General features: G+C 42.1%; 1 protein-coding gene across 1 annotated transcript in view; it reads left to right on the top strand.

Moving 5' to 3' along the window:
* CAMK1D (calcium/calmodulin dependent protein kinase ID) overlaps nt 1–27,843 on the top strand; it is a 203,309-nt gene that overhangs the window by 146,289 nt on the left and 29,177 nt on the right. The window contains exons 4-5 of the mRNA XM_057366458.1: nt 20,200–20,338; nt 24,451–24,577. Of these exons, the coding sequence (XP_057222441.1) occupies nt 20,200–20,338; nt 24,451–24,577 (266 nt within the window). The remainder of the gene's footprint in view (nt 1–20,199; nt 20,339–24,450; nt 24,578–27,843) is intronic.

Here is a 27,843-nt window from a genome sequence, read left to right as displayed (position 1 = left end):
GTGTCAAAACAGAAAGACACAATTTTCAAAACCTAGCTTTGCCCGTTTCCAGGCTGAAGCTGTACAACCAGCTACTCTCCAACACTTCAGAAATCTCCTGTGATTTGCTGGAAGAGAAGGTGTTAAAGGTATATTTCATCTTGTGATCCTGCAAATGCTTTCTGATGTAACTTTGCCCCCATAAATAACCCCCTACACATGGAACTGAGAATCACATTCTCAAATTATAGCTCCTGATGTGCCAAGTGCCTCTGACTAAAGGGATCTCAGTCCATGGAAAATATCCCTAGAAAATCTTTCCAGATTGATCAGTGTGCTCTTTCACAGTCATTTAAAATAAATCTTTCCTGGCTAATAACTGGAAGGACAGCCRTGTGTATGGGGTGAAACTGCAGGAGCTCTCTGGCAATCTCAGATTCTGCCTGCTAATGTGGTACTGAGGCTCCTCCTGTGGGGATCAGGGAGAAATACAAAGGATGAAAATACTAGAAATAAGGAGMAAAAGTGGCTGAGAAAGGAAGAGAAACACCAACTAAATACTAAAGGATGAATGAATCACTCAATATCCCTGCCAAAAGTATTGAACAAACCCAATAGCTGTCCTTTTCTTGCTACAGACACTCAGAAGTTGCTGTTTTGCTTCTGAATAACTTCTCTTCTCTGCACTTTTGTTGAAAGCAGTAGCACCAATTCAGGCTGAAATCAGGGTCCTGTGGGTTTGGTTTTTTACAAACACAGACAGGTTAAAGATGTTGTTTGAGTTCTAKGAAAGCCCTGGCATCCCAGAGTTCAGGCTTTGCTGCCTTCCAGAGAGCAGCACAGAGTCAATTTACTGTGGCTCAGGTGTGACTCCTGCCACCTTTTCTGAGAATGACWTCTCCTGTGTCCTCCCAGAGAGGACATACTGCCTGGGCACCATCTKTCCCTGGTCCTGGTTAACACTTTTCCATAGTCCAGGGGCAGGTTTGCACAATTACTAATGAGATCTATGCAATGAAGCTTTGCCAATTTGGGTGTTCTCAGTACGGTTGGAAAACCAGGACATGTGGATTAGTTTGTCATAACCCCAGTAGTGACAGTAGTGACCCTGATCCAGATTGGAATGTACCATGAGGGTTGATTTGTCATGGGAGTGGGATTGCACACCCTCTCTGGCCCTGCCTGAACTTCTGTTTGGGAGATTCAGATCTGGGAATAAAATTTGCAGAAGCAGATCTGTGCAATGATGGAGAGGTGAGGACAAGGCTGTGCAGGTAGAGAGAGATAAGARCCAAATGCCAGGAGGGGTTTGGGCATCCAAAATTACGTTTAGCTGGAGTATAGGGGTTGACAGTCAAACCTGTCATAATGAAGACATTCAGCTGCTGCCATCCCTGAGGGTGGAAGAGCTTCCTAAGTTGCCCATTGTTATTTATCTAGTTTCTGAACAGTAACGAGCTTGGACTAACTTAATTAGGTAAATTATCAAATCCTTCCTCTGCTGTGCCCTGGAGGAGGGGGGTTTGGTAGTCAGACTCCTGCACACCTAGCACAGATCTGGTCAGGTCCAACAGAAAGGGGAGCTGCAGCTTCTGCTGGTTCCAGACCTCTGTCCCAGGGACGGTGCCAGGCTGGGACCTCCACCCTTCCCACAGCAGCTTCRACAGTGAGTACCCATCCAGACACTGCTGATGGGGCTTTGAATCCCTCCTGGAAAAAAATGCCAGGGGAATGCCTGAACCAGTTCAATGCCTAATTTTGGTATCTGAAGTTTTTCTCTTTCTTTTTTTTTCTTTTTTGTTTTCTGTGTTTCCAAAGCCTCATATGTCTCTTTCAAGATTTATGAATTCATACAGGAAAACAGTGAATCTTTCTAAGAAACAGAATATCAATTCCATAGAAATGCAGTGTGAGCTTACTTAATACTTTTCTTTTTCCATCATAGGATGATTTGTATGAAACCTATTCCACTTCTAATCTTTTACAAAAAAATAAAATAAATCAGAGAGGAAAATGTCACTTGTGTCTTGTGGACTGCTCCCATTCAAAAAGCAATGGCAAAAACCTTGTCTGAAATTCTGTATACTTAAATTTTACTTTCAYACATATTACTGTGCTTAATTTTTCTCCTTTTATGCTCTGGGGCAGACTATTTAGCTCTGCATCAGAGGAAGTCAAGAGCCCAAGAGACAAATTTTAATTAGGAGGCAATCAAACCACCAGATGGCTCTCTGATGTCTTAAATCTCCACTTGGGTGAAATAAATTGACTTTTCTTAAAAACAGCGCCGGAGTAAATTTTAAACAATGCCCCAAAGCTGAAACATAAAGTAGTTCTGCATAGTTGTGAGAATAATTTGTAGACTCTGAGGCATTTGTCAGGGGGTTTTATTTGTTTAATAAAAAGCATTAATGTTTGAATTACTGGTTCCTTTCGCACTGTGCCCTGTGATCTATTCTCAGTATGATTGTTGTTTGAAAATATTTTTAATGTTTGGATTTAATTGCACCAAATTACAGAAAATAAACAAAAAATAAGTTAACTCTTTCCAGTTTTCAGTTTCATTGTCGTGCCCATTATGAGAAAGGTGGCAGCTTGTGGTCTGAGCCCCTCAACGATACAAGATGTGGGATGGGTATTTCCCAAGTGGGATGATGAGGGCAGGGGGAGAAGGTGACCTCCTCAAATCAGTGAGGTATGAAGAGAGGTGGAGCACAAGCAGGGATAATCTCTGATCATCATCAGTACCCTAAACCAGGAGAGGAAATCTTTGTCAGAGTGACAGGGGAATGCCATCAGCATGACAGAGGGGAGGTCTGAGAAGTCTGTAATACCCCACTYACTGTATTAGGACCTGCTGAAATCACTCACATCTATTTTTGCTAGGTGGTTGCATTTGTCTTTCCCTGCAGATGGGGTTTTTCACTGATTATTTGTGGGATCACATCCTTATGGCTGTGTCCCATCTGTTGCTTGAGGACCTTAGGGCCAAAATCAAAGCCTCATTTGAGTCAGGGGTAAAATGCCAGTTGACTGCAGGGATTCAGAGCTCAGCACCTCACTGCTTTTTTCAGTCTGGATATTGACATTTACCATCTTGCTGTGGTTGGTGGCTCGTGTGCCAGCATGGACCAGATGCCAGCAGAACTGCATCCTCCTGCCCCAGAGCTGCTGCCCTGCAATGTTTGCATCTGCTGCTGCAGGAGGGAATATCCTAAACCACGCCTGACTGTTCAGCAGTGGCTTCAGCTGCTGCCTCTACTTTGGCAGCTCTCTCTGAGTTTCTAAATAATCTACATTTTTGTGCCTATAAATAACGACGGCAGCCGAAGTCGTGACTATTGTTGTGCTGTCTGTCTGTGGAGCAAGCCCAGTCTTGTGATCTCACTGCTCCACTGAGGAGCTGCTGCTTTTTTTCAYGCTCTCTGCATGGCATTTCAGGCTGATCTTTTGTAGGGGGTCTTGGTCTCAGGTGGCCAAGAGGGACAGTGAAGAAACCTGTGGGTCTTGCACTTCAGGGACAACCTGGTAGCAGCAGCAATGCCCCCTTCCCTGCTGGAACACATTTGTGGTGGCATCTGTGTTGCCTGTGTGGGACATGCACACCATGTTTGTGTGATGAACCACCAAACTGAGGCCCAGAATCTGGAGTCTCTTGTGCTCAACCCAGGGGATGTCTGATTTTGCAAGCTGAGGTGTTTTGGGATGTGCTTGTTATTCTACAGCAATATTGTCAGTCCATTATGTTGTCAGTGCCTGCTTGAATCTGGAAGCACATATGAATTAACACTTTCTTCCTCCTGGGTAACCATGTTCTCAAGGATGCTGAACCATGAAAAAAAAAATTGTAGCAATGCAGCTTGGTTCTACATCTTCAAATAGGGCTTTGGGCAGCTCTGAAGGTCAAGTTCAGCTGGTTTTGTGTCAGAGCTTTCAGCCTTGGGATGTCAGGCATTGCTTTGTGGGAAGGTTGGGCACCTCTGCATTCAGGTGGCCCTTAAGGCAGGGCATTGCTGCATAACAAAAACAAAATTTATTATAAAAAAATCCAAATCATAAAAATATCAGCTTTATTTTCCCAATAAATAGTTTATTTTAATAGAATATTATACAGAGGTGCTTTTAATGTGCTGGAATAGCACTGTAACGAAAAGCACTTTAACAAGGGATTTCCAGCCTGGTGCTTAACAGCTGCAACAGGGGAAACATTTGGCATTTCTGTTTTCCTAACCTCCTGAGAACACACCAGCAAGATTCCTCTTAATTGAACCCTTAAACTTTTAATGCAGTCCCTGGACTGATACGCATTTGCCATATGTTTTACTTAGCTGTTAAATGGTTGACTAAGGCCTTTACTTGGCCTGTTAAACTGAATTGATGACATTTTAATATTGCACAGGGAATACCACAGGCCAAATAGAAAACAGACATCTGTGGCACTGAGACGGGTCAATTCTGGCACTGGGCTGAGGACCTGGACCAGGGAGCAGAGTTCTTGCAACCAGAGCAGCAGAAATAACACAGCAGAGCAGGAGAGCGTTTTCATCAGTGGCTTTGGATGTTCATACCTGGCTATAACTCATTATTTAAGGGCTGCCTGASACACTTTATAAATCATCAGTGTGAAATCTGTTTTCCATGCTGGTCTGTAACACATGGTGAGGGTGAATGGTTCCTTCCATTGCATAAATRCACCTGGTTTTCCTGCTGGAGGGATGGACACTCTGGCTGCAAYGCCAAGCTCAGCTGGGTGACTTTTCAGTTAGTTATGGAAGACATGGACTAGGATTACCATCTCATAAAATCAAGGGAGGATGAGCACATCTCTTTAAGAGATTAATCTGGCTCCCTACAAARGTTAARGGAACAGCTGGCATTCATTTTAATRGACCCTGTTACTGTTCCATGACATTGGCATCAATACAGCAGTCGCAGTGCTGAGGAAGTTTTATGGTGCTGAGGGAGTCCTGAATTATTTTCTGAGAGGTGGAACATTTTGAGAATGAAGTATGGAAAACATCCTGTGGTTTGGGGTGCTTTCCAAGAGTTGGATCCATTGACTTGATTTCCCCCTCCTCTCTTACATCTGGAACAGGGAGCAGAGATTGTGCCCCATGTCCTGGGAGATTTGCTGCTCACAGTTGGCAAGTCTTGACCTGCTGGCAGCAGCAGCACCTGGGTTATGCAAACCTTAATTCCCTCTCCAGGGCCCTCAATCCCTTTTTAGTGTTATCCTTCACTGCCTTGCCCAAGGTTGCAAAGGAAATGTGTGGCAGAGCAAAGATGGAAGGAGCTCCCCAAGGTGACGCTCCTGCCTTGGCCATGCCCTTGTGTTTGTGGGGGCGTGCAGCAATCCTGCAAGTCTCACACATCCCATCTGCTGGCACCAGAATTCTGGGGAAACTACAGTGTGGGAGCTCTCACACTGTGGCCATCAGATGGAAATACTGCCGTAATATTAATTTCTTTGCCATGTCTGGCGTTAGGGAAACTTTGCTTGGTATGTGGGCAACCAAAGCTCGCCTGATAGCAGTGAAGTCACAGCACGTAGCTGTGGATATTCACCCTCTTAGCACTTTGTGTTGGTCTCTTCCTGTGCACCAGCACAGTACCAGTCCATTGGAGTGCATTGGTTTAGGGAGACACAGTGCCCCCAGGCAGTGCCTGGACTGACAGCACTGACTTTTAAGACTCTTTTCTCTATTTTCAATCTCTGAATCCCTCTCATGCAGAAAAGCAGCTGCCCTGATAATTTTACCTTAACACTTGTGCATCTGTGTGCAGGCTCCAAGGTGCTGGGAGGCAACAGTTTGACAAAAGCGGGGACCATAAAAAAGCTCTCACATGGGTTAAACGCGCATACATGGCACAGGCTCTTTTAAAAAAAATGTTTAAATAGTGGTATTTTTAATCTAAGTGCATTGGGCATCTTTTGCCAGATGCTATTGCCAAATTCTGGACACTCAGGATTGTGGTGAAAGGGCTGATGGGCCCTGTAAGCAAAGTGTGCATTTCATTTTTGTCCATGAGTTTTTGCAATGTACTTTGACTGCTGTATTAGGAGAAGAACGCTGTGTCCATCCATTTATTAACCCCCTAACGTTCTTATTGCATAATCACACATTCCAGGGTATAGTTGATAGATTACTTTTTAATTTGATCAGTTCGCGATGGAGGAGAAGCCTTTGATTTTAATTTTCACACAATTTCCTGTGGTTTTGACATATTCAACAGATGTTAAGGAGCCAGGATTGGAGATATTGGGTTACTCCAGGGTCTAGGAGAATCCCCATAAAATGGAGAAGGAAGATTACGAACTTATTTTTTTAAGTCACAGCAGAATCCATAAAATTATGAGGTGATGTACTTTTGTCAGCAGGAATGCCCAGGATCTTAACAGATCATACAGTCACCAAATGATGCAGACAGCAATTAAATGTTAATGCTGAGGATTCCCAGTGGGATGTACTGAGCTGTTAAGGTGGTGATTCAGACCAGCTCAGCACCAACCTTTGGATCCCCCAAAGGTGGGATAAGGCCCCAAACCTCTTGTGCTGGCACATACCTCACCTGTGGTTCTGCCTGGCAGAAATCTCCCTGTTGGAGTCATATCCTGCCYTGGGCCTCCCCTGGGGCAGTGAGGCTGGGCTGGGAGGAGCAGCTCCATGGATGTACTCTGAAGCTGATGCAGTTTTACAGCTCGTATTTCTTCTGTTGCTTGGGGCTTGCTCGTGAATGGGATTTTACAGCGCAGTTTAAGTATGAAATGTGAAACATGGGGAAATTATATCCTTCACAATTCCCAGGAAGTAGAGCTGAAGGAARAACTTTGTGCAGAATGTGGCTAATAGGAGGCATCAGCAAGGATCCTTTGAGGCTTTGGGATGATCTTGTTGGATGCTCCAGAGGCTGGGGGGCTTGAGAGAAATGAGAAAGGGAAACTCTTTGTTCACTCTGCCTTGGGGTGGTGCTTACCAGGAGYTGCCTTTGGGGTGCCACTCCTGGCAGAGGGATTTTTAGGATGCCCTCACATGTGATGSACAGGAGTGTGACTGTGCCCTGCCTCAGCATCACTCCCACCCACTGAGATCACCAGGTCTTTGCTGTGAGAAGAGAAGAGTCTTTGAATAGCAACGTGTTGCACTTTGGGTGCTGGATGTAGCTGATTCTGCATGTGAAATTCTGGTTCAGCTTTTCTTCATTTTCCCAGCTAACTTTGMTTATTTGTTGTATCAATCATGGATTTACTTTTTACAAACATAAGCTTTTACAGCTTGTCACTAATCCGTCCATTAAAAAWTATTACAGAAATAGACAAGGCAATTGTAACACAAACTCCTAAAATATTGAGCATGACCTGTGAGAGTTGGCTTCTTGGCATCTATTCACTCTTCTGTCCTGAAAATAAAATTACTGTGGGGCTMCTTGTGCTGATTAACAAAGAAATAGCAGGAGCCTTGCATTTTCTGTGTCAAGGAGAATGTAAAGTGTTAGAATAGATGGTAGCCTTGGAGCAATAATGTATAAATGGATATTTTAAATCTCTCCCAAGGCCAAGGGACAGACCCAGTAAAAACCAGAATATCTGGCAGTTGTCCAGCCTGGTTTGTTAAGACACAGAGCAAATAGCTGCCATTAAAAAATAACAGAATCATAAAATCTTCCCTCTTTTTCTGTCGTCCTTATTATTATCATGAGCATGTGTCTGTTTTCATCTCTGTGATTATATTCTTGGAAATTGTCTCTGTGATGAATTGATGATTTCCATTAGAAACATCTCCATGKCCTGGACTAAAGCAGACACCAGCAAGGCAATAATTGAAGAATTGTTAAAATAAACCCTGGGGCACATTTGTGTTATGTAGGACATTCTGGAAACCTTTTTTTGTGAGCTATGCTCCTGCTAGATCTTTTAACAAATACTTGCCTTCCTGGAAGCTTGGGGTTTCTTTTCCTTCTAAAGGCAGTAAATTCAGCTATTGCACAGAATAAAAGCAATAAATGAGTGGCTGTGGTACCTGGTTTTGTTGCCAGGAAGCCAACACAGACTGAGCAAGCACAGGGTGTTGGCAGGATCTCCCTTTCTGCCCTCTCTTCCTTTCCCAGTTGGTGTCACTCATCATTTCCCAGCATTTTTGGAGGCTGTCCTTTCTKCTGGACAGTTTTGCTTGTSCTTCATTTGCTGCTGCATCTCTCAGGAGGATGCCATGGACAGAATTTCCTTGAGGAGCTCATCCCATGGTAGTTGAAGAGCAGAAATCACATGAGCTGTGGTGTTTCACATGCCTGAATTCTGGGGGGTTTTTTTGCAAATATTGAGAATTAGGACCAGATGCCTTTTCTTCTTTTTTTTTTTTTTTTTTTTTTTTTTTTTTTTTTTTTTTTTTTTTTTTTTTTTTTTTTTTTTTTTTTTTTTTTNAATAACAAACTGCCTCTTTTGTACATCATAAATCTTCCCTCAAGGCCGTGAGAGAATATCTGCGCTGCCCACCCTCCAGCCAAACCACAATAAATCAGCGGGTCCTGCTGGTCCCTGCTGTGCCTTATCTGTGCAAAGGGCTCAGCTTGGAAATTAGCTGTTGTTAATGGGAGAGGGCAGCTGGCCATCTGCAAATAAACGTGGAGCTTTAGTAACCTCTGCTGCTCCTGGCCCATCAGCAGCACACGAGCAGCATCATGAACCCACTCATGGGCTTCACACACAGAGGGAGCTGGGAAAGAATGGGCAATGTGAAAAATTGTGGTTAATCTGTAGATGAAATCGTCTGGTGGGACACAACGAGGAGAGCTCAGCAATCAGGGGTTGGAGCAGTGGGATTTAGACCAGTSTGTTTGCCATAAACTGCTTTTGGCAGGTTTGATCTGGTGTGTGTGTCTCATCCTCACTCACCATGGCCTGTGCCCATCTCCCTCTTTAGAGATGACTGGGTAACAGATTCATCAATTAATGTACAATCCTGAGCTTTCCAAATTTCATACCTGTTTTTCCTGTTTTTTCAATGACATCACAAGTGCCCTCTTGAAACTAAATGTACTGGCTAAATATGCAGTATTGCTCTAAACAGTCACATAAGTTTTATTTAACTGAGATTGCATCCAAGCTGTAAGAACTTAGATTGATGTGTCTCTACACCACTCAAAATTGCAGAAATTCGCTCTTCCCTGTGGCAAACAGGAATATCTTGATTAAACAGCAGTGAGATAAACTCACAAGATGAAGTAGCGTAATTGAATGTTGAGAAGAGACCGGTAATTGGAAACTGTATTCTGTTTAGGTTATATTTGATTCAATACTGAAATATAGATTCTTAGTACTGGTCCATATCCTGTCCAGGAACAGCCAGTTCATTATTGATGCAGATGTAAGTGAAGATACTCAACAGGGTAATTTTARCATTCCAAATGGAAAACTGGAAATGAGCATCACTCAGCTTCTAGTTAGCCCTTCACAAAAGATACCTTCTTAGGTGACGGTTGAATGTAACTTTTTTTGAGAAAACCTTCAGATAGAAACAACAAAAAAAAATGAGGTTACCAAGACTTTAATAGAGCAAAGTTGCTCTAATATAACTAAGGAGTCTGCAGGCAGTGTTGAAAGGGTTCCTGTGACAGAACATCCAAAATTATCATTGGAAAAAAAAAGCTCAGTGTAATTAGTCAGTGTGTGTAATTAACTACTGGACAAAGCAGATGAGGGATTAGTGGTATCTTCTAAGTCAAGCCTGTCTACRCTGCTAAATGATAGTCTTTTGTCCAGCCAGAAGCTATGGATCTGAGGCAAAAATTGTACTGTCTTTGTTTTGTCTGGGGTCAGATTAGATTATCATAATGGCTTTAAAATCTATGAATCTGTCATATTTGATTTTAAGTGAATGAATCAAAAGACTCCCTTAATGTAGGTATGCACATTCAGACCAGAGCTGAGTGAATAATTCAATAATTAATTTGATGAGCACAAACATAAGAACATGAGCGCAGTTTTATTGGGTCATACCAAAGATTCWTCTGCTCCAGGATGGCTCTTCAGATGACAAAGGCTTTTGTGTGAAATCCACCACCTGCTAATTCCGTTAGGTTCCCCATTTCTCATCTGTGGTGTGAAATAATTTCTCTCTATTTCCCTTGTCCATGCTCCATCCTTCTCATGAATGGTTTAGTGGTGGACTTGGCAGCACTGGGTCAACGGCTGGACTTGATGATCTTAGAGATCTTTTCCAGCCTAAATTATTCCATGTWTCCATKGATCTATGATTCTGTAGAGAGTTTTCATAACTCCTCTGCCATCTTTTTCTTCGTAAAATGTGTCCACTCTGTTCACAGAGMAGCTCTTTGGTCCTGATTGCTTTTCTTCTCTGTGCTTCCCCAAGTTTGATTATGCTTTTGGCCAAAGCATCTTGAGGACTTTTTCCATAAAGATCATCAAGGTGGGATTCATCCAAATGAACACAGAAATGGACATTTCTGCTCCTCACACCCTAGAAATGCTCCCTTCCTTGTGCTGGCTGGAGGAGGGGAGTGTGGTAGTTCTCATACAGTTGCTTATTCTCTAGACTTTCGAGATTTGGTGAGATGAACTTTGTCAAAATATTGAAAGTGGGAGTGGTCCATGGATGCTTAGGAGGGCAAATTATTTTCTGTTTTGCACTCAGTTTTCTCCTAAACCTTCTGCTTGAATTTTCATGGCCACAGAGTATTTCAGGGAATTGTTCCTGATAACTCCAACATATATTTCAAGTCCAACATGTATTTCCTGACTTTTGTAGAAGTTGTATATCCTCAAATTGTGCATATAGGATAAAATGGGTTTTTCCTTGTACTTGAGTTGYTTGCACATTTGTTAAGAAATACTTCATTATAAGCAGTTAGAATGTTGAGGTTTTCTTTACTAATTCTCTGCAAGTTTCTTGACACTCAAAAGTTGGAGAGCATAATAACGACATTTTAAACATATATATAGTTATTGAAACAGTTTGATAAAACAAGGTGCCTGTATAACTTACTGTTATAAGTTAAGTTGGTCTGTTTGGTTTTAATATTTAGCTCCCAATTTATCATTTCTACAAACTGCTTGGCAAGTTGATATTTGCAACAACATATCCTGACCAGATGACTGCATTTCTCTTCTATATTGCTTAAAAATAAATTTTCCAGCATCGTGTTTGTCCAGAACAAAGGGACGGCTCAATGTTGTAAATCCTAGTGGAAATCTGAGAAAAAAAGAATTTATGTGAGATACAGGGGATATAAGGAGCTTCAAAGCTCTTTCTGCACTGAGATGAGTATTATTCAATATTGTCTTTACATTGCTATTTCTATGATGACTTCTGCCTGMAAACTTGCTTGTGAGAAAGCAAGTGGAAAACAAGTCAGTCTCAGAAAAAGGAATATACACCCCACCCCAAATTTCTATTAAACATATTTCACAGAAAAACTGGGCTGTTTAAGCTCCAGCTGAGAGTGACTTTACTGCACTTTCCTGTGCTCCTTTTTGTTACTTAGGACAATTTTCAGTGYTGCATTCACCTTTTATTTCAAAATTGTTTACTACACATTGCATAATTTACAGTATCCATTTTCAGTTGCATCAGTTTTCATTATTTTTAGGTTTGTTCTTCCTATTTAATGCTGGCAGGACATTGACACTGGTTTCCATTGGAAAGCAAGTCAAAAGGAAAATAAYCCAAACCTGTTAGTGCTGAAACATGACCTAATTTTAAATTGTTGTCAGGTAAGCAATCTCCAGATTTTTACTATTCACTTGTTTTATGGAGAGATGGAGGAATAAGCAGTTAGGTAATGCATTGTTTCAGCCCTCAGATAATGGAAAATGTCTTTTGTGTGGTGGTTTGTCAACAGAGATGTGCTTTTCTTTTTCCTAGAAGCAAAATGAAAAAGATATTGAGGCTACAAAATCATATATATATATATATATATATATATACACACAACAAATGAGAGTGATTGGACTGATTTACTGACATCCTATAGAAGGAAGTGAATAAACCAGTGAGCAATTTCTTATTTTAAAACTTAACATTTGAGTTACTTAATACACACTGTGTATTTTTAAACGACATTTTTTAAAATGCTGGTTTTTTCCCTGGTGAATACATTGTTTGCAGAGATGTGGTGATATCACACTGTTAACTGATGCAGGTAAAAGTCACCACTSCTGAGCTTCAGCTTTGTCTTTCCATTTAATGCAGAGCCATGAAGGAAAACAGGCTGAAGTGCCAACCTCTATCATAGAATCACAGAATAGTTTGGGTTGGAAGGGATTTACCCAGTCCAGCAATGAGCAGRGACAGCTTCAACTACATCAGGTGGCTCAGAGCCCTGTCCAAAGTGACCTTTCATGTTTCCAGGGATGGGACACCCACCACCAATYTGGGCAGCCTGTGCCAGTGTTTCACCAGCCTCCACAGGTAATTTTAAAAAATGTCAAGGAGCCCACTTGACTGTGATCCACCTGCCAATCCCAGGATGATCCTTTAGCTCCCGTGGAGGTGCCAATCAAACCATAGGAGCTCAGAAGTGTGGAAAAGAGGATATACCCATTTTCTGCCCATTATGCTGCTTACAGACCTCAGCAGAGTGCTAGAAGTGCGAAATCTTGTTATGATATTCCTTAGGATTTGATTGCAGGGTGGGGTTATCAGCAGAAGCACTGGTTGCTTTCCCATGTCCTGTAGTGATGGCAGAACTGAGATCAAGTGGGCTGCTGGCTTTGGACGGCTGTCATAAGCTGACACTCAGGAAAGTGTGATCACAAGAGACTTAAAAACCTAATRTCCTTTGTCATTTGGTTGCCCTTAGTTCAATCACACTTTTTACTGCTGATGGGACCAGGGGAAATTTTGAATGTAATGTTGGATCTTTGAATATGGAATAAAATTTTGAATAAAACAAGACAGCACTGACCTTGAAGAATCATRGACCTCAAAAGGGATTCTGTGAAGGAAAATGCTGTCTCCAAAGATTTTTAATTGCCAAACTGCATYACATCCCTGAGCAGAGCTTTCCAGAGACTTAACAGTCTTGCCCCAGTGGAAACAGAGCTCTGCTCTCCAAAGCACAACCTCACTACAGCTGCTCAACAAATGTCACATAAAATGTTTAATGCAGGGGAAAAATTCGTTTAGTTTGCTCAGTTTGGTTCAGAAAAATGGCCACAGAATTTTTGCCCAATTTTTTTTTTTTTCCAAACAACCCCTCAGGATGGGGAGTAGCCCTTTGGAGCAGCTGCCATCACAGTGGTGAAAGTGCTGAAAAACTAGAATAAATACCATGGCATTGTTACATTGCATTTTCCCTACACAACCTGGAAGGAGGCTGCAGTGAGGTGGGGATTGATTTCTTCAATTGTTGATAGGACAAGAAGAAATGGCCTCATGTTGCACCAGGGAAGGGTCAGGTTGGATATGAGGACAATTTTCTTCACTGGAAGAGTGGTCAAGCACTGGAACAGGCTGTCCACTCAAGTGATGGAGCTGCCATCCCGGAAAGTGTTCAAAAAAGGGAGTAGATGTAGCACTTCAGGATATGTTTTAGTGGGCATGGTGGTGTTCGGTCAAAGGTTGGACTTGATGATTTTGGAGGCCCTTTCTAGCCTGAATGATTCTATGATTGCAGAGCTCTATCAAAGGAGAGGGTGCTAACATCCATCCATCCATCCATCCATCCATCCATCCATCCCTCTCTGCCATATGCACATACCTGCGTTCTAGAAAAATAAGCCAAAACTAGTCCTGTTTCCTTTCTTTGATGGCCTTGGAGCATATATTTATGTTACCAGCAGATTTTAAACTGGGTAATTTAAAGATGCAATAACAAGGAMAGTCCTCGCCTTGTTCAAGCTGTGTATTTTATGATGTGCTGCAAATGAGAACGCCGGGGCAGTTTTCTGACACATTTACTGAACAAGGCAAATCTCTATAGGCCATACAGTAATTCTATAGCAATATCTGTCCCTGCCTGATTAACACCCTAGATTATTGGTACAAGGAGAATTTTCATCACATACTTCTGTTTGCAAAAGGTCAGACTAAATAATCATAATGTTCCTTTCTGGGTCTAAAATCTATTAATGTGTTTACTCATTTTCCTTTTATGTGTTACTTCATTTGAACAATGAGATGAGGGCAGCCAATTTCTCTTTCCTTTCAAACAGCACATTGGCTAGGTTTGCTTTCTGGTTCTCATGCATTTTCACAATGCAGAGGAAGTTTAAAGCCAAACAGAAAAGCCCTCCATTAAGAACAAAATACATTTGTAAAATGGAAATATTTGTATTAATAGGAATTCCTTCATTAGAGAAATGTAACACCCAAAGTGAGAACTTTTCAGGAGTAGTCCCTTCAGTCTTTCTTATCTCCCCTTACACTTCAACTTCATGCTGAGTTCTGTGCTTTTTCTGATTTATATTGTAGGAAACTGTGAATGTGTAAGTTCTGATCGATAAGCTGCTCAAGGTTAGAGGGTAGTGTTTATATTTAACTTATCTTTCATATTGTCCTGGGAGGCCTTCTGCTCCAAATTTCTGAAATCAGTCCTCTTTTTGTTAAGCATCCCTAATCTGCAGGTTTAAACAGTGTTAGTGAATCCCTAGGGATGTGTCTGCCTTTCCAGGGTGGTTCTTCTAACCCAACATCATGTGTGGTGCTTTGGTGACTTGTCCAGTGGAGAATGGATCATGGCTYRAACTGCAGTGAAGCATCAGATGACCTTAACACCCTCCTGGAGGGAAAAGCCAACAAGCCCTGAATAGCTTTGCTGGGATTCTTCATGTAAATCCACCACTGATGAGTTCATCAATAAGACTCCWGATAAAAAGCAATTAAACTGTCAAGCAGTAAATGATCCAGAGCAATTCCAGCCTGTAGTACAAAAGAGGCAGAAAAGCATCAATGTTTTGCCAAATGGCAAAGAAGTCAAAGTGAWATTTCAAAGGGTGTTATTTTTCAAGCTCCTAAAACAAGCAGAAAGGTTCCTAGATTTGGTAACAGTGGGGGATGTAGGGGTGAAGAAATGAGAGGATGTATCTGTACACACAGASAGTCCCAGCAAGGGAAAGAAAGGGTAACATGAATACATTAATGTGACTAACATATTTTTAATTCCAGCATTTATTTGTTCTTTTACTCATGTATTTATTCCCCTGAGGGCTAACATATGTAGAGATGTCCCCCAGCAGGCAGCCCCACTGAAGTGACAGTCTGGCAGGAGTCTGATACAGTGACCCGCAGTGTGCGGATGCAGGTTTCACTCTGCTGGCAAAATCACCAGAAATTCAGAGAGATTGGCTCTTGGTTTTCRTTTATGAGTTTAGGAGCCTTAAATTACGAGGGATTTTTTTGTTTGGTTCTCATTTTTCATCAAAGTATTTCTTTGAAATTTTGCACGTTCTTCTTTCCTGATGGTGTTGCAGAGGAAAGGGTTGATAATGCCCTTTCTCCTTGCCTGCAACAAGGGCTGGTTTGTTTTTCTCTTTAGTTTGGTTCTTTCCTGATGAACTGATGGGTTAATGTAAAGGGAAGGTGTAACAGCTGGAATGTTTCCTCATCTCTCACAAGTTACATCTGAAAATTAGAAATTGCACAAATATGGGAACTGTAGTGTCAAGGACTGACACCAATCCTTGAACAGAGCCTGAGTAATTACTAGGACACTGTCAGAGTGACCTCTCCTTTGCCTCTAATGAGCATTGAAAGGTCTTTTGGGGTCCTTCTTCACTGTCTGTGCAGGGTGTTCAGCCAACAGTGTACACACTGAGAACCCAGTTAACAAGGTAACTCGTCCACAGGCACAAAACTATTGGTATTTTCTACATTTTTTGAAACCTGTCATGAACTGAGCTGTTGGGTTTGGCAGCTTGTACTGGAAAGTTAGATCTGCATTTAAAAATTAAATTGGGAAGAAACAAGAAGGAAAACCCCCAAATCCARTCAGGAAAAYAAAAGATTAAAAACATMMMTGTAGGAATTYATTGCRARCTCCAGCTCCAGGCTAGATCCTCTGAAAGATTTGTATCATCTGCATGATCGATACATGAAGTCTCCTCAATGAAACATAGATCCGGAAGCTTTTATCTCAGGAAACGTTGGAAATGGAGTGCAATCTGTGTTTCCCCAGTGGAATTGCAGATAATGTCTGTTTTATCATATGGTCACATTGTGTTCCACTGGCCCTCCTCAAACTGGCTGCTAATGGCATGACATCCTGGCTTGTACTAGCAATAGTGTGGCCARCAAAAGMAGGACAGTGACTGTCCAGCTGTCCTGGGCTCTGGTGRGGCCTCCCTTCAAATCCTTTTCCTTTCACCTTGAATGTTTGTTCTAGCCTTCCTCATGTTGCTGAGCACTAATATGTACAAAAGGCATATAGCCTCAGGTAAAAGATGTAGAAGTGAAAGTATTCTTATTCATGGCTGGGCTTGGTGGTTTGGGTTTTTTTTTTCATTCTAAACTAAKGAGTCTTCTGGTCATTGTTTTGAAATTGTTTCCTGGGGTGTCCATATGTGATGTGGACACTCAGCTCAGCTCTTKTCCAAGCTCTGGGCTTTCCCCGTGCTGCCTGGAGAGCCAGGGCAGAGCCACTGTTCGGTGGCTGAGCAAGGACCAAGGGTTGGAGCCACACGTGCCCCATGCAGGCAGTCCCAGCAGACACATCCACAYAGGAGGTGCAGTTGTGGCTGCTTGGGGAGTTTTGCCTGGCTCTGAGTCCCTGGGCAAAGCTGATTCTGCTCTGGATCGCAGTGTGACACTCGAGCTGCTCCAGGGTTAAATGCTTTTCAAGTAACTGAGCTTGGCCAGTGCTCCTTTGACTTTTTCTGTGTTGGGAACCAAGATTGAAATCAGCAGGGGGAAAGGGTTCCTTTTGCTGTTGTTTGTGTCCAGCTCTGTGAGCCAGTGCCAGCTGCAAGACAGGAACAGTCCTCTAATTTCCACTAATGAGAAATCCCTCCTTACCCTCTCTTTCTGGGCAGAAAATTCTGTCTTAAATTTCTTTAAGACAAAGACCTAATTCTGTTCTTTTTGCCTGCAGTTTCAATTCTGCCTCAAAATTGCCATAGAGAGGGCAAAGCTGGATGCTACCATTAAAAAGAAAATAATATTCATCCCAGAATATTAAAGACTGGAGCAAATTGCAGCAGCGCTGTGTGAGTGCCCAGGTCTGCTCAGAGCAGATGCCAAGTCCCATCTCAGCAGGGCACAGGGTGTTGGGATCAAGACCAGGCCACGTCTCCACCATGAGTTTGGAGCTCAGATGCTCTCCCACAGCTGCCTTTGCTGCTTTTCTGCTGCAGCAGCACTGACTTATGTCAGTCCTTGAGCACCGCACGGGGGGCAACGTTCCCAATGACATTATGGTTCAGTTAACCCTGTTTTGGAGGAGAAAAGCCATATGGATTTAAGCTCCATATGGAAAGTAGCCATGGCCTGGGGTGCTGAGCTGAAGTGCACCCCAGGGAGGTGGAGCTGAGCCAGGAATTTTGCCCACAGCAGGGAGACTCCAGAGGTGAATGCAAACATGTAATGCACCACAACACGGAGTGGCCACACCAATAAATGGGAGCACGAGTCCCTTGACTCCCTGCATGTACCTGGGATGCTGTCAACACTCTGAATAAGCAAGGGGCTGCAAATGGAAGGGCTGTTCTCCTGAGTGCTTGGATTAATSTCTGGTTTGCTGTGCATCATTTAAGAGGTTGCGGATATTTTCCGTGTGTTGAAATAAAATTATAAACAGATTGAGCCYGGGTACAGTAGATCCACTGGACTAAATCTGGCTAAGAAAAGCTTTCAATTAAAGAATGAGGCTTAAGGGGGATGGGGAGTGAGCTGGCATGGAGGGAAATTGTATCAATTTAGTGAAAAGATTTTGTGGAAATACACTCTCTGCAAAGATCGAAGGAGAATTTCCTTGTGCAGGAAAGCACGTGATGTAAATTGGTATCTACTGTAGTAGTCCATTGCTTRAATAAAACAAAAGTAACTATATGAAACTGAAAAACAGCACACCCTGCATTTTCATGGGGAAATGTGCTGATATTAATTACTGTGTGGGCTCAATTTTCAGTGCAATCAATCCACAGGAAACAAAGGGACTGCAAGGGAAACATAAAAAGACAGTCAGCTAATAGGAGCCAGATTCAATAAAATTGTCTCTGCCTTCAATGACCAGTGAGGGTGAGGTGTGTTTGTTCCCCCTTGGCAAGGCACAGGATGGGCCAGGCAGTGGGTGTAGGGCCAGGAAGGTCTTGGAACAGCACTCTGTGTATTCATACATATGTATATATAAATATATATATGTGAGAAATACAACTCCTATTTTAATAAACTAGGAAAGAAAGGGATTTAATTCAGGCTGCTGGTGGACTTCAGACCCTGGGTAAACTTCACCTTTTCTGCAGTTTCAATATGGTGCCAATACTTTAGCAAGATATTTGGTTTGTTTGCCTAGCACTTAATAGAAGAATTATCTGGTTTCTTTTTTTTTCTATTTCTTCCAAGGTTCCTTTTAATTTTCAAAGCTGAATGTGTTCATTTTTAGTGGTAGCATTCTCTCCCATTCAGGCTCCAAACTTCCCTAGGAAGTGACTTCATGGCATTATTCAAGCAGATTATTGCCTGGAGTGGCTGAATTACCTAGTGTTTTCATGTAATGGCAAGCTCTCAGTCCACAGGTATTTAATGACTGTAATCATCTGTTATTTTCTCTTTATTAGGTTTGTTTTWAAAGAAAGTTTTACTGTGCTATTTATGATATGCTAAGTGGTGCAACTTGCTGGAGAAACATATTGTATACAATTTATTTTTTAATGGGTTTTGCTTGCTAAAATGGAAATCTTTTATTTACCCTAGTAGGGCAGTTTTTTGCTGACAGTTTTATTATTTCAATTACTCAGACATTTCTTTCCTCTTTTGTTTCCTCAGATACTCCTCCAGGGAGTTTTAATGTGCCATTTTTTATTTAAGATTGGGTTCAGAACGTGTTATTTCTAGCAAGGCAAGGAAAAAGTGCAATACAGCAGACATTAAATAATGGGATGTCAAGGTTTTATTTTCTTTCCTCTTTGAGTTGTGGAATCCTTCCCTCATTTGTGTCATCTGGTGATTAATTGCACTGATAATCTGTGCTCCTCATCAATAACTGTCTCCTGCCAGTGCCAGGCAGAGGCCGTGCTCTGCCTAAAGAGCTTGTGGCTGYAGATAAATGAACAGACAGTGTGAGTGAAGGAGGGAACCTCTTAAAAACATTTAAAATTGCCAGAGGTGTGGGCTACTTTAATAAACTAATGCTCTTTAGGTACTGGCAGCAACTCCAAGATGCATTTCACTCAGCAGTGGGGAAAGAATTGAACCATTCCTCCAGGGCAACCCCAAGCTGTGGTCAGTGGAGTGAAAAGTGAACCCCAGGGGATCATACAAGGCCTGAGTGGGCAGCACTGAGCTGTCTGCACACATTTCTCTAGGGTGGGACAGTGTGGAGAGCAGACTCTGTTCCCCTGGCTGTTGCTGGGGGAGGGCTGTGAGTCCCTCTGCAGGTCTTAGGGAGCCTTTGACCACTCCCTGATCTGTGATGGATTTTATTTTCCATTATAGCCTGACYGGTCCTTGGAGAAAATCAAACTCAAATCATTTAATCATAAAATATGCTGAATTGGAAGGGACCCATCAGGATTATTGAGTCCAACTCCTGGCCTCGCACAGGACACCCAAGGGTCACTCCATGTGACTGACAGYTTTGTCCAAATGCTTTTGAACTCTGTCAGGCTTGGTGCTGTGACCGCTTCCCTGGGGACCCTGTTCCAGTGCCTGACCACCCTCTGGGTGAAGAACTTTTTCCTGATATCCAACTTAAACCTCCCCGTCTCAGCTTCAGGCCATTCCCGTGGGTCCTGCCACTGGTTACCAGAGAAGAGATCATAATACCTGCCGCTCATGAAGATGTTGAAGAGCACAGTGAGGTCTCCCCTCAGTTTTCTCTTCTCCAGGTTGACCAGACCAAGTGACCTCAGTCCCTATTCATAAGGCTTCCCCTCCAGACCCTTCACCATCCCCCTGGCCCACCTTGGGACAGTGGGGGAGCCCCCAGAGCTGCAGCCACATTGGCTCTTGCTACTTGTGTCCAGTGCATGGCCTTGACCATCCTTTAATGACGCAGAAGGGACATTACAAAGCACATCCTCACACTGCTGCTTCCCATCGTGTTTTCCAGAGTGTCTGGGGGAGAGCTCTTCGACCGCATCGTCGAGAAAGGTTTCTACACGGAGAAGGACGCCAGCACCCTGATCCGGCAGGTCCTGGACGCTGTGTACTACCTGCACCGCATGGGCATCGTGCACAGGGACCTCAAGGTATGGCCACAGCACCATGGGCACTGTTAATGAGGGTTTTGTGATTATCTGAGTCTAACAAACACGTGTGTGCCAGGAGTGGATGTTTCAGTCAGGTTTTAGCACAGCAGAGATGCTCCAAAGCCTCCCCATGTCACTGGTTTTAACGAGGACTCTGCAATCAGAGCAGTTGCAGTGGGAGTTTTGCACACACAATGTGGGGAAAAGCCACGAAATATTACATTAAAGCAGAAAACTCATCTCAGTTGGGGTGTGTTTACTGCTGTAAACTATTTTGCAGGTTTGCTGTGCTACATTTGCTTAATAATAACTGGTAACAATAGTGTGGGAAAGTTGAGGGATTTCCTATCATTTGGAGCAGCACTTTTGGGGACACTGTTAACAGCAAGGGTCTTCTAAGGACCATTTTGTGCCAATGTGATATTTAGATGATTTTCCTTTCAACTGCACCATGTATTCACATCTAAACCTCTCAGCTTTTGAGTTAAAAAAAAAAAAAACCCTAAGCACTGCTGTTTTATTGTTTTCTTCCAGCATCTTAAACTGTCGTTAAGACAAGCAGAAATAGAAATATGGATTTGATAGCACTTTACTACTTTAAATACTAAATTAGCAGAAGATACTAGAAAAAAGATACACATTTCAGAAGAAARTGGGTTCTGTTTTTGAGCTGATTAATTCTACCAAAGCTTACTGCCAGAAATGAAGAATTCAGTGATTGAAATAACACCTCTGGCTGTGTTTTGGAGGGGTGCTCTGAACAGGAGTTTCCTTGRATGTTGGTGCAGAGCTTGTATTTTCCTCCTGTAAAGAGAGTGGAATTTGGCTACATGTTATAAACCTTATATAAGCCTTAAAAAAGGCTTAATGAGCATTAATAGAGTCAAGAGGCACAAAGATTTTTTTTCCTTTTTTTACTTCTTATAGACAAGTCTTTATTAAATGTATTCTTTATTTTGGTATAACCTAACATCAAACTGCATGTTTGCAGTTTTTTAGTACTCTTAGCAAAGTTATAAATTATATATATATATTATCTTGCTGTTGTACCTTCAGATGGATGAAAAACTGTGGATTTGAGAGATACTTTTTATTTGCTTATTGTCTTCTCCAAAATCAGTGCTGATGTGAAATGCTGTGTGGTGTAAAATAATAAATAACTGTCTTGTTCCCAAATATAATGAGGCAAAATTGGGCCTGTTATTGGTGTCACCACCAGCACCAGAATTCTCCAAAGTGCAGCTGTGCTCAAGGCAGGCAGACACCACCTTCTTTTGTGACAACCTCAATTTCCTCTCTCCTATTTTTGACTCCAGACTTTTGGCTGTGTGTGGGCCATTCCTGTAGGAGTGTAAGTTTTTCCCCACCCTGCTCTGCAAGGGAYGTGCCTCAGCCCTGTACACCTCCAGAAGGGAGCATCCTATGATCTTCAGCAGATAGGGGAATAASAGAAARTAGAAAAATATTTTAAGTMTTGGTTTGGCACATGYTTAAGACAAAAGCTTGAGTCCACCRAAGGAAAATATACACTGATATCYTCAAATAAARTTTCCTCSTMAGTGYTGKGCAGTCCAGTCCAGACAGTCCCAAATAATGAGTTTYCTGTAAGGAGGCACTTCCATCTCCTGCAGTCTCCACACACTGCCCTCAGTTCCTGTTCATTTCCTGTTCTTATGCTGAAGTTCGTAGAAATATTCTCATCTTTATTAGAGCTCTACAGAATTYGACTATGGAAATGTTGTATTTTGACATGACTAGCTTGCTCCCAAATTCAACTTTTAGGAAATTACTTCAGGCTTCTTTCTGCCACCAACATTTTCAGAGCGAGGTCCAAGACCTCTTAATTCAGATATTCTATTGTACAAGCCCTTAGTATTCTCATCTTTATAATCCAAAGCAGGTTATACCTCTCACTTTAAAAAAATAATCTTATTTTAAAATGCCTGTAAGAAAATAAGTGATCTGGTGATTGGAAAATGAATCCATGTACAAATTACTTTCGGAGTTTATGTAAGGCCATGCTGAATTTCGATCAAACCAACCTTCTCCAGTGGTATTTTGTAGCAAAAGAGTAGCTCCTTTCCTTTCTTCTGTTTGCAAGTTTTTGTCATAACCATATCAATTGTTAAAATKACTCATAAAATACAGTATATGAGGAACACCTGCTGTGAATTTCTGTTAGCAAAAACATTCCATGATGAGAAAAATGGGGATATAATAAGGCTTTTTCTGATCTCAAAATATGGAAATGAGCATAAGTTTCAAAATGAGATGCTGGGAAAGAATCCACTCTACAAAAATACAACCTATGAAACATCCATAACAATTATTTATTGTGATAATGGGTTTATTCAGATACCAAAATAGTGCTTGCTGTAGTTGGTAAAAGCAGGTCTGGGCTCCAAGAGGTGGCAACAGGGAACATCCAGGGAAGCCCAGGATGCACGAAAGGAATGAAAGACTCAAGCAGCTCCACTTGGTACAGAGACACATTGTTAATGCTTTTTGAATGAACCAGCTTGAGGAAACAGAATTCTTTTCAGCAAGTTTAAGTTTTAAATGTGTGGGCTTCTTGACCTTACTAAATGTAAATAAGAGGTGAGTTAGCAGAAATTGTTAGGAAATAACAATTCTTACAATGCTTTTCCCTTAATTCCAACCCCTACCAACCCCTCAGCAGATCAGAAGGGCAGTAGTAAAAGTCAAGAGTGACTCCAGCTAGGGCAGAACGTGGCATAAAACTGCAGTCCCTAAAACAGYGTCATCACTAAAATGTCCACTTAAAACACTGGACTTGTGAGGTGTCATGACAAAGAAACAAAAGGTATAACTGCAAATTTACTTTTAGGAACTGAATCATTTCCTTTTTTGCCCCAGCCCATGTAGATCCTCTCATGGGYTTTGTGTCCCATGTTCACACGTGTCCTGTGGATAAAGCCATCWCTTGATGCTGGGGTGGGGAGCCAGGAAACTCTTTAACCTCCTGAACGGGTACATTGCCCTCTGGCATTTCTTCATCCCCCTTTCCCCAGAGCAGATGGAGAAGGGAAGATGGATGCTGGTGCTGCTGCCCTGCAATTTCTTCTCTGCACAAATCCAAGCTTGGATGTGTCCCAGGAGTTTGGGGATATTGTGTGGCCGCAGCTGCTCCTCTCCATTTCAGGGAGAGCACAATGGGCTGCATGTCAGCATTTGGACCAGCTCTGGGCAAAAGACTCCATCAAGGCTGTTTGGAAGCACTGGGTACCCATCATTTTCATAGGTGAACACCCAAAGGCCCAGGGCACAATGCTACCAGGCTGAGGGCTGCAGGTGTGGACCCTTTCATGAGCCCAGATTTAAGCAGGGGTAGAGGTGGGCTCTCACAATACCCACCAAGAGCTTTGCTGTGTAGCAGCATCACATTCCAAACACATGGATGCAGGACTGTCTGGAGCAGATGGAGGCTGTTTGGGCTCTCCAACCCTCCTGATTCTGGTATGAAAAGTCACAGGGCTTTGTGGAGTGATTCTTGTTTTCTCTTGCCATAAACAAGTTGCTGAGCTTAGTGCTATAGCACATTTTTCCTTCAGCATTTTTTCCTAATCAGCTCTAGCAAAAACATCCTTGCTGCAAGTCTGTTAACTGTAAAGGCATTTCCTCTCTCAAAACWGTTTGTTTCCARTGSARAAGACACAAAAAWTCTCTAATACCTCCTGTTTTCCTTYTTCTTTTTTCAAATACTGCATCAAAACTTTCATTACACCACCTGGATTTGCCATGTTTACTTGCTTTCAAATGAATCCTTCTGTTTTACCACTCTGAAGTGATAAAAACACATCTCACAAGTAAGGGATGAGCCCTAGGTGTTATTTGAGGTGCCAGAGGACAAGTTTTCTATTCCTGAAAACTTGCTCAAGGCTCAGGGAGTCAGTTTCTTTCATTTGTTGCCATATAGGAGGCTGGAGAGAATCTCCATGTAGGCTTTAAGAACAACTCTTTAGGCTTAGGGGAACCAAATTATTTTGTGTATGGCATGATTAGGGATTGTATTAAGTGCAATGCATCAGCCAGCAGGTGTTGTTACTGAATTCACATTTTCATAACTCAGCTGTGCTTGTTCTCCTTTCTAGCCTGAGAACCTGCTTTACTACAGCCAGGATGAAGAGTCAAAAATCATGATCAGTGACTTTGGATTGTCAAAGATGGAGGGTAAAGGAGATGTGATGTCCACAGCCTGTGGGACTCCTGGCTATGTCGGTAAGAGGTTTGCTTGTATTTTAGTGAAAATTAAATAATATTTGTTTCCTAGTGCTGCTACGTGGTGCACATGAGACTTTAGATATTTGTTGGATTTTATTATTTGTCTGTGCTCTATCTTGTGTCCTTTTCCCCTTTGAGGTGTGATCCTGCAATCCAGCTCTGTGTTTGTGGGATTCACATGGGATTCATGTTTCATTCCTTTGCAGAAGGAGTGCTCTCAAACACACTGCTAGTAGCTACCCCAGGAGCATGTGAAGAATACCCTCAAATGTATTGCTTCTGCAAGCACCTAGAAAATCAAAGAAGCTCTACCTAATGAAATGTATTTTAATCATAAGGTGTAGCATTTGCCAGATTCCTCTGACAGAAGACAGTAAAATGAAAGAGCTGCATTTATTCAGACGTGTTCAGTAATCCTCTGTTACAACCACRTTAAGTTGCTGACTCGGGTGTCAATGTGCAAAAACCCTTTACATCCTTGGGCCTTCCTTGGCAAAGTAAAATTGGTTTTTATCATTTGTTCTTTGCTCTTTTATCCATTTGGTAGTGATTGTACAAGGCTACCTATCAGCAGCAGCCTTTAAAAATAGTTAAAGTAGCTGAAAGTGAGCATTAGATGGCAGGTGGTGATGCAGTCTGTTTGAGCAAACACTATTTAAAAAGCTTCCTTGGTGACGAGACACCTAGTGAGCCTGTGCCTCCTGCCACACCAAGATCATTAGCCGAGGTGGGGAAATTAAATTCTAGGGTATCCATGAAATCCACAAAACTGTCAGGGGATAGATTCGTCTCAGATCTTCCCAGCAGGAAAGAATGGATGTTTTCCATCTGTCAGAAGCTCTCTTTACTTTACAGCTGCCACCTCACCTGTTTTCATAGTTCTGATGATACCATGGTAAAACAACTCAGATTATGGTGTTATGACCCAATAATACAGATTTGTTCCAGGTACATTTTCCCAGGCATTATCTTCAATCAGCACAGACACACTCTGTACCAATAAAATTGGGAAAAGGAACAGATTTCTGTGCTTTCCTGTTGTGAAGCCATCAACCCATCATTGTTTTATTTTAAGACAGGGGCCTGGGTGCCCTCTGAGTAGCAGTCTTATGTAAAAAAAAATCACACCAGACTGGAAATATTCTTCCAAAGCAGTAGCAGGAATTTTGTTGTGACAGCACTTTTCATAACTTTCACTGTCAGCTCTTCTGTCCTTAACGAAGGTGTTWTATTTTGCTCTGGAATGGGCACTGACTAGAATGAGTCTCAAGACACAGGAAAGCTCAGATGATGTGCACTGAGGTGCTGATGAAAATGAGGGAATGAGACTCTGCTTGGTCACTTACTGATCTCATGCGGCCTCTCAGCATTTCYATTTACAAAACAAAACTTGCTGTTTTGGAGAGGAAGCCCTCAGAGCCTGTGGCAGGACCTGTAGTGCTTTGAGAGATGTTTGAGAGCTCTCATTACTCGTGGTCTGGGYTCTGATAGCTGCACAAGTGCCTCCAGGCTTGTTGTTACCTTGCTGAACACAGGATTTACTCATCCCGGTTCAAGAGGTCACAGCCACTTATTTCTGAAGTGCTGACAGGGCTTTCCCCCCCTTCACAAAGAAAACATCCTTAAATATTTGCTCTATTTGCTCTTTTTTTTCCCCCTGCTCAGGACACAGCTCCTCTTTAGTGCTGTATTTTTTTCAAAATGTAATAGGTTGGTCAGGTTTTTCCAAGCACAGAACATTKGTGTTGCCATTCACTGTGGTGATGCCCACAAATGGTTCTCCTTGAGGGTTACACCTGGTCATGTGGCTCCTGCTGAGGTGCTTTGCAGTTTGCCCACATCCAAAAGCTTTCACATATTCCAGTGTCACTTGCAGAGCCTCCAACTGCCCTCAAATCAATGGAAGAGTCGTTCCTCCTAATGGCACAGCATGAATAAAAGCCCTTTGCTGGGCTGGGGTAGACAAATGCCACAGTCCTGACCCATAAAGTGCCCTGTCTGCCACCTCTTTTTGTGTTTTTTCTTTCACACATATTTTGCCTAGAGTTAAATAACACTCAAGAGTCCATCACCTAAAGTAACACCCAAGAGTCCATCATTTAAAATTCATTTCCTGGTGCTTTCCTTTGGAGATATGCAGAAAACCRTGTTTTCTAAGATTTTATTAGAATTGGTTATTTTTGTCAGTTTAACCTCTTTGCTTTTAAATTGCAGGGAGGAAATTAGGCACGTATCACATGTCAAAGGCGCCCAAGGCTCTGTTAAGAAGCCATTGGCATCTACTACTGTTTATATTTCATCTCCAGAAATGGATCCAGTCGGGTCCCCAGGTGCAAAGTGCTGCACAAGCTTTTGACTCAGAAGCAGACCTGATTTTAACTGATGTCTGCTGCCCAAATATCTACAAGTATGCCAYCCCCCTGTCATTTCTGTCTAATTTCATTGGTCAGGATATACTTTCAACTCTTTGTGTTTCAGTTTTAAATCTCAATTTTTCTTATGTTCATCTACAAAACCAGCAGTATCCGAAACACTAAATCCCTCTTTATGTGGTTAGGAAATTTATTGAATAAGGAAGGGTGTAATTATAATTAAATTCCTTAACAAATATCAGTTTTCTTTCTGAAAATCAAAGTATTACTTTTCAAATTAAACGATATCTAAAATGTGCATGACCAGTAGTGCATTAACACTTTAGCTTTTAAGGCTCTGCCTTATAGATTAATTTTTTGTCAACAGTTTTGAGTTCTTCTTTTTCAAGAGATTAGAGATTTTGGCCCTGTGATAAAAAGCTGATGGTTAGGATAATTTAACCCAATTATCTGAGYCACTTTTGTTAAGAGGCCAGTCTAAATGTTTGTTTACTGAAAAGAGGATCCAATAATACAACCTCTTGTAAGAAGGTTTTGCATTTTCTTAACTGCTTACCACTCTTCTCCCCATTTCCTATGGAAAGAGTCTGAGTGATGAGCTGGGACTAGACACCCAAMTTTTAGATAGTACCTGAATTGGGAGAGGCAGCTTCTGTGGCCCATTTCATAACAAATTAGGTGTGAGGGCTGACTTGAATGTGTCTTACCCCATTGTCTCATGTGGAGAAGAAGTGGTGTTTTCAAAACCCTGAGTGATGTGTGTGATTATGGGCAAGATCCCAATAAGTCATTAGTGATTTATAATTTTAAACATCATAGATTTGGCCTAGTCAGCTTTTGATCTTATATAATTACTCAATTTTCATGGAGGAGCTGTTCAAACCTGCCTGA

The sequence above is a fragment of the Malurus melanocephalus genome, unplaced genomic scaffold, assembly GCF_030028575.1.
Source record: "Malurus melanocephalus ecotype Western Australia unplaced genomic scaffold, MMel_1.1 scaffold_65, whole genome shotgun sequence".
In the NCBI taxonomy this organism is placed as follows: domain Eukaryota; kingdom Metazoa; phylum Chordata; class Aves; order Passeriformes; family Maluridae; genus Malurus; species Malurus melanocephalus.
The sequence above is the reverse complement of the archived record's forward strand: the minus strand, read 5'-3'. Positions and strand labels throughout refer to the sequence as shown.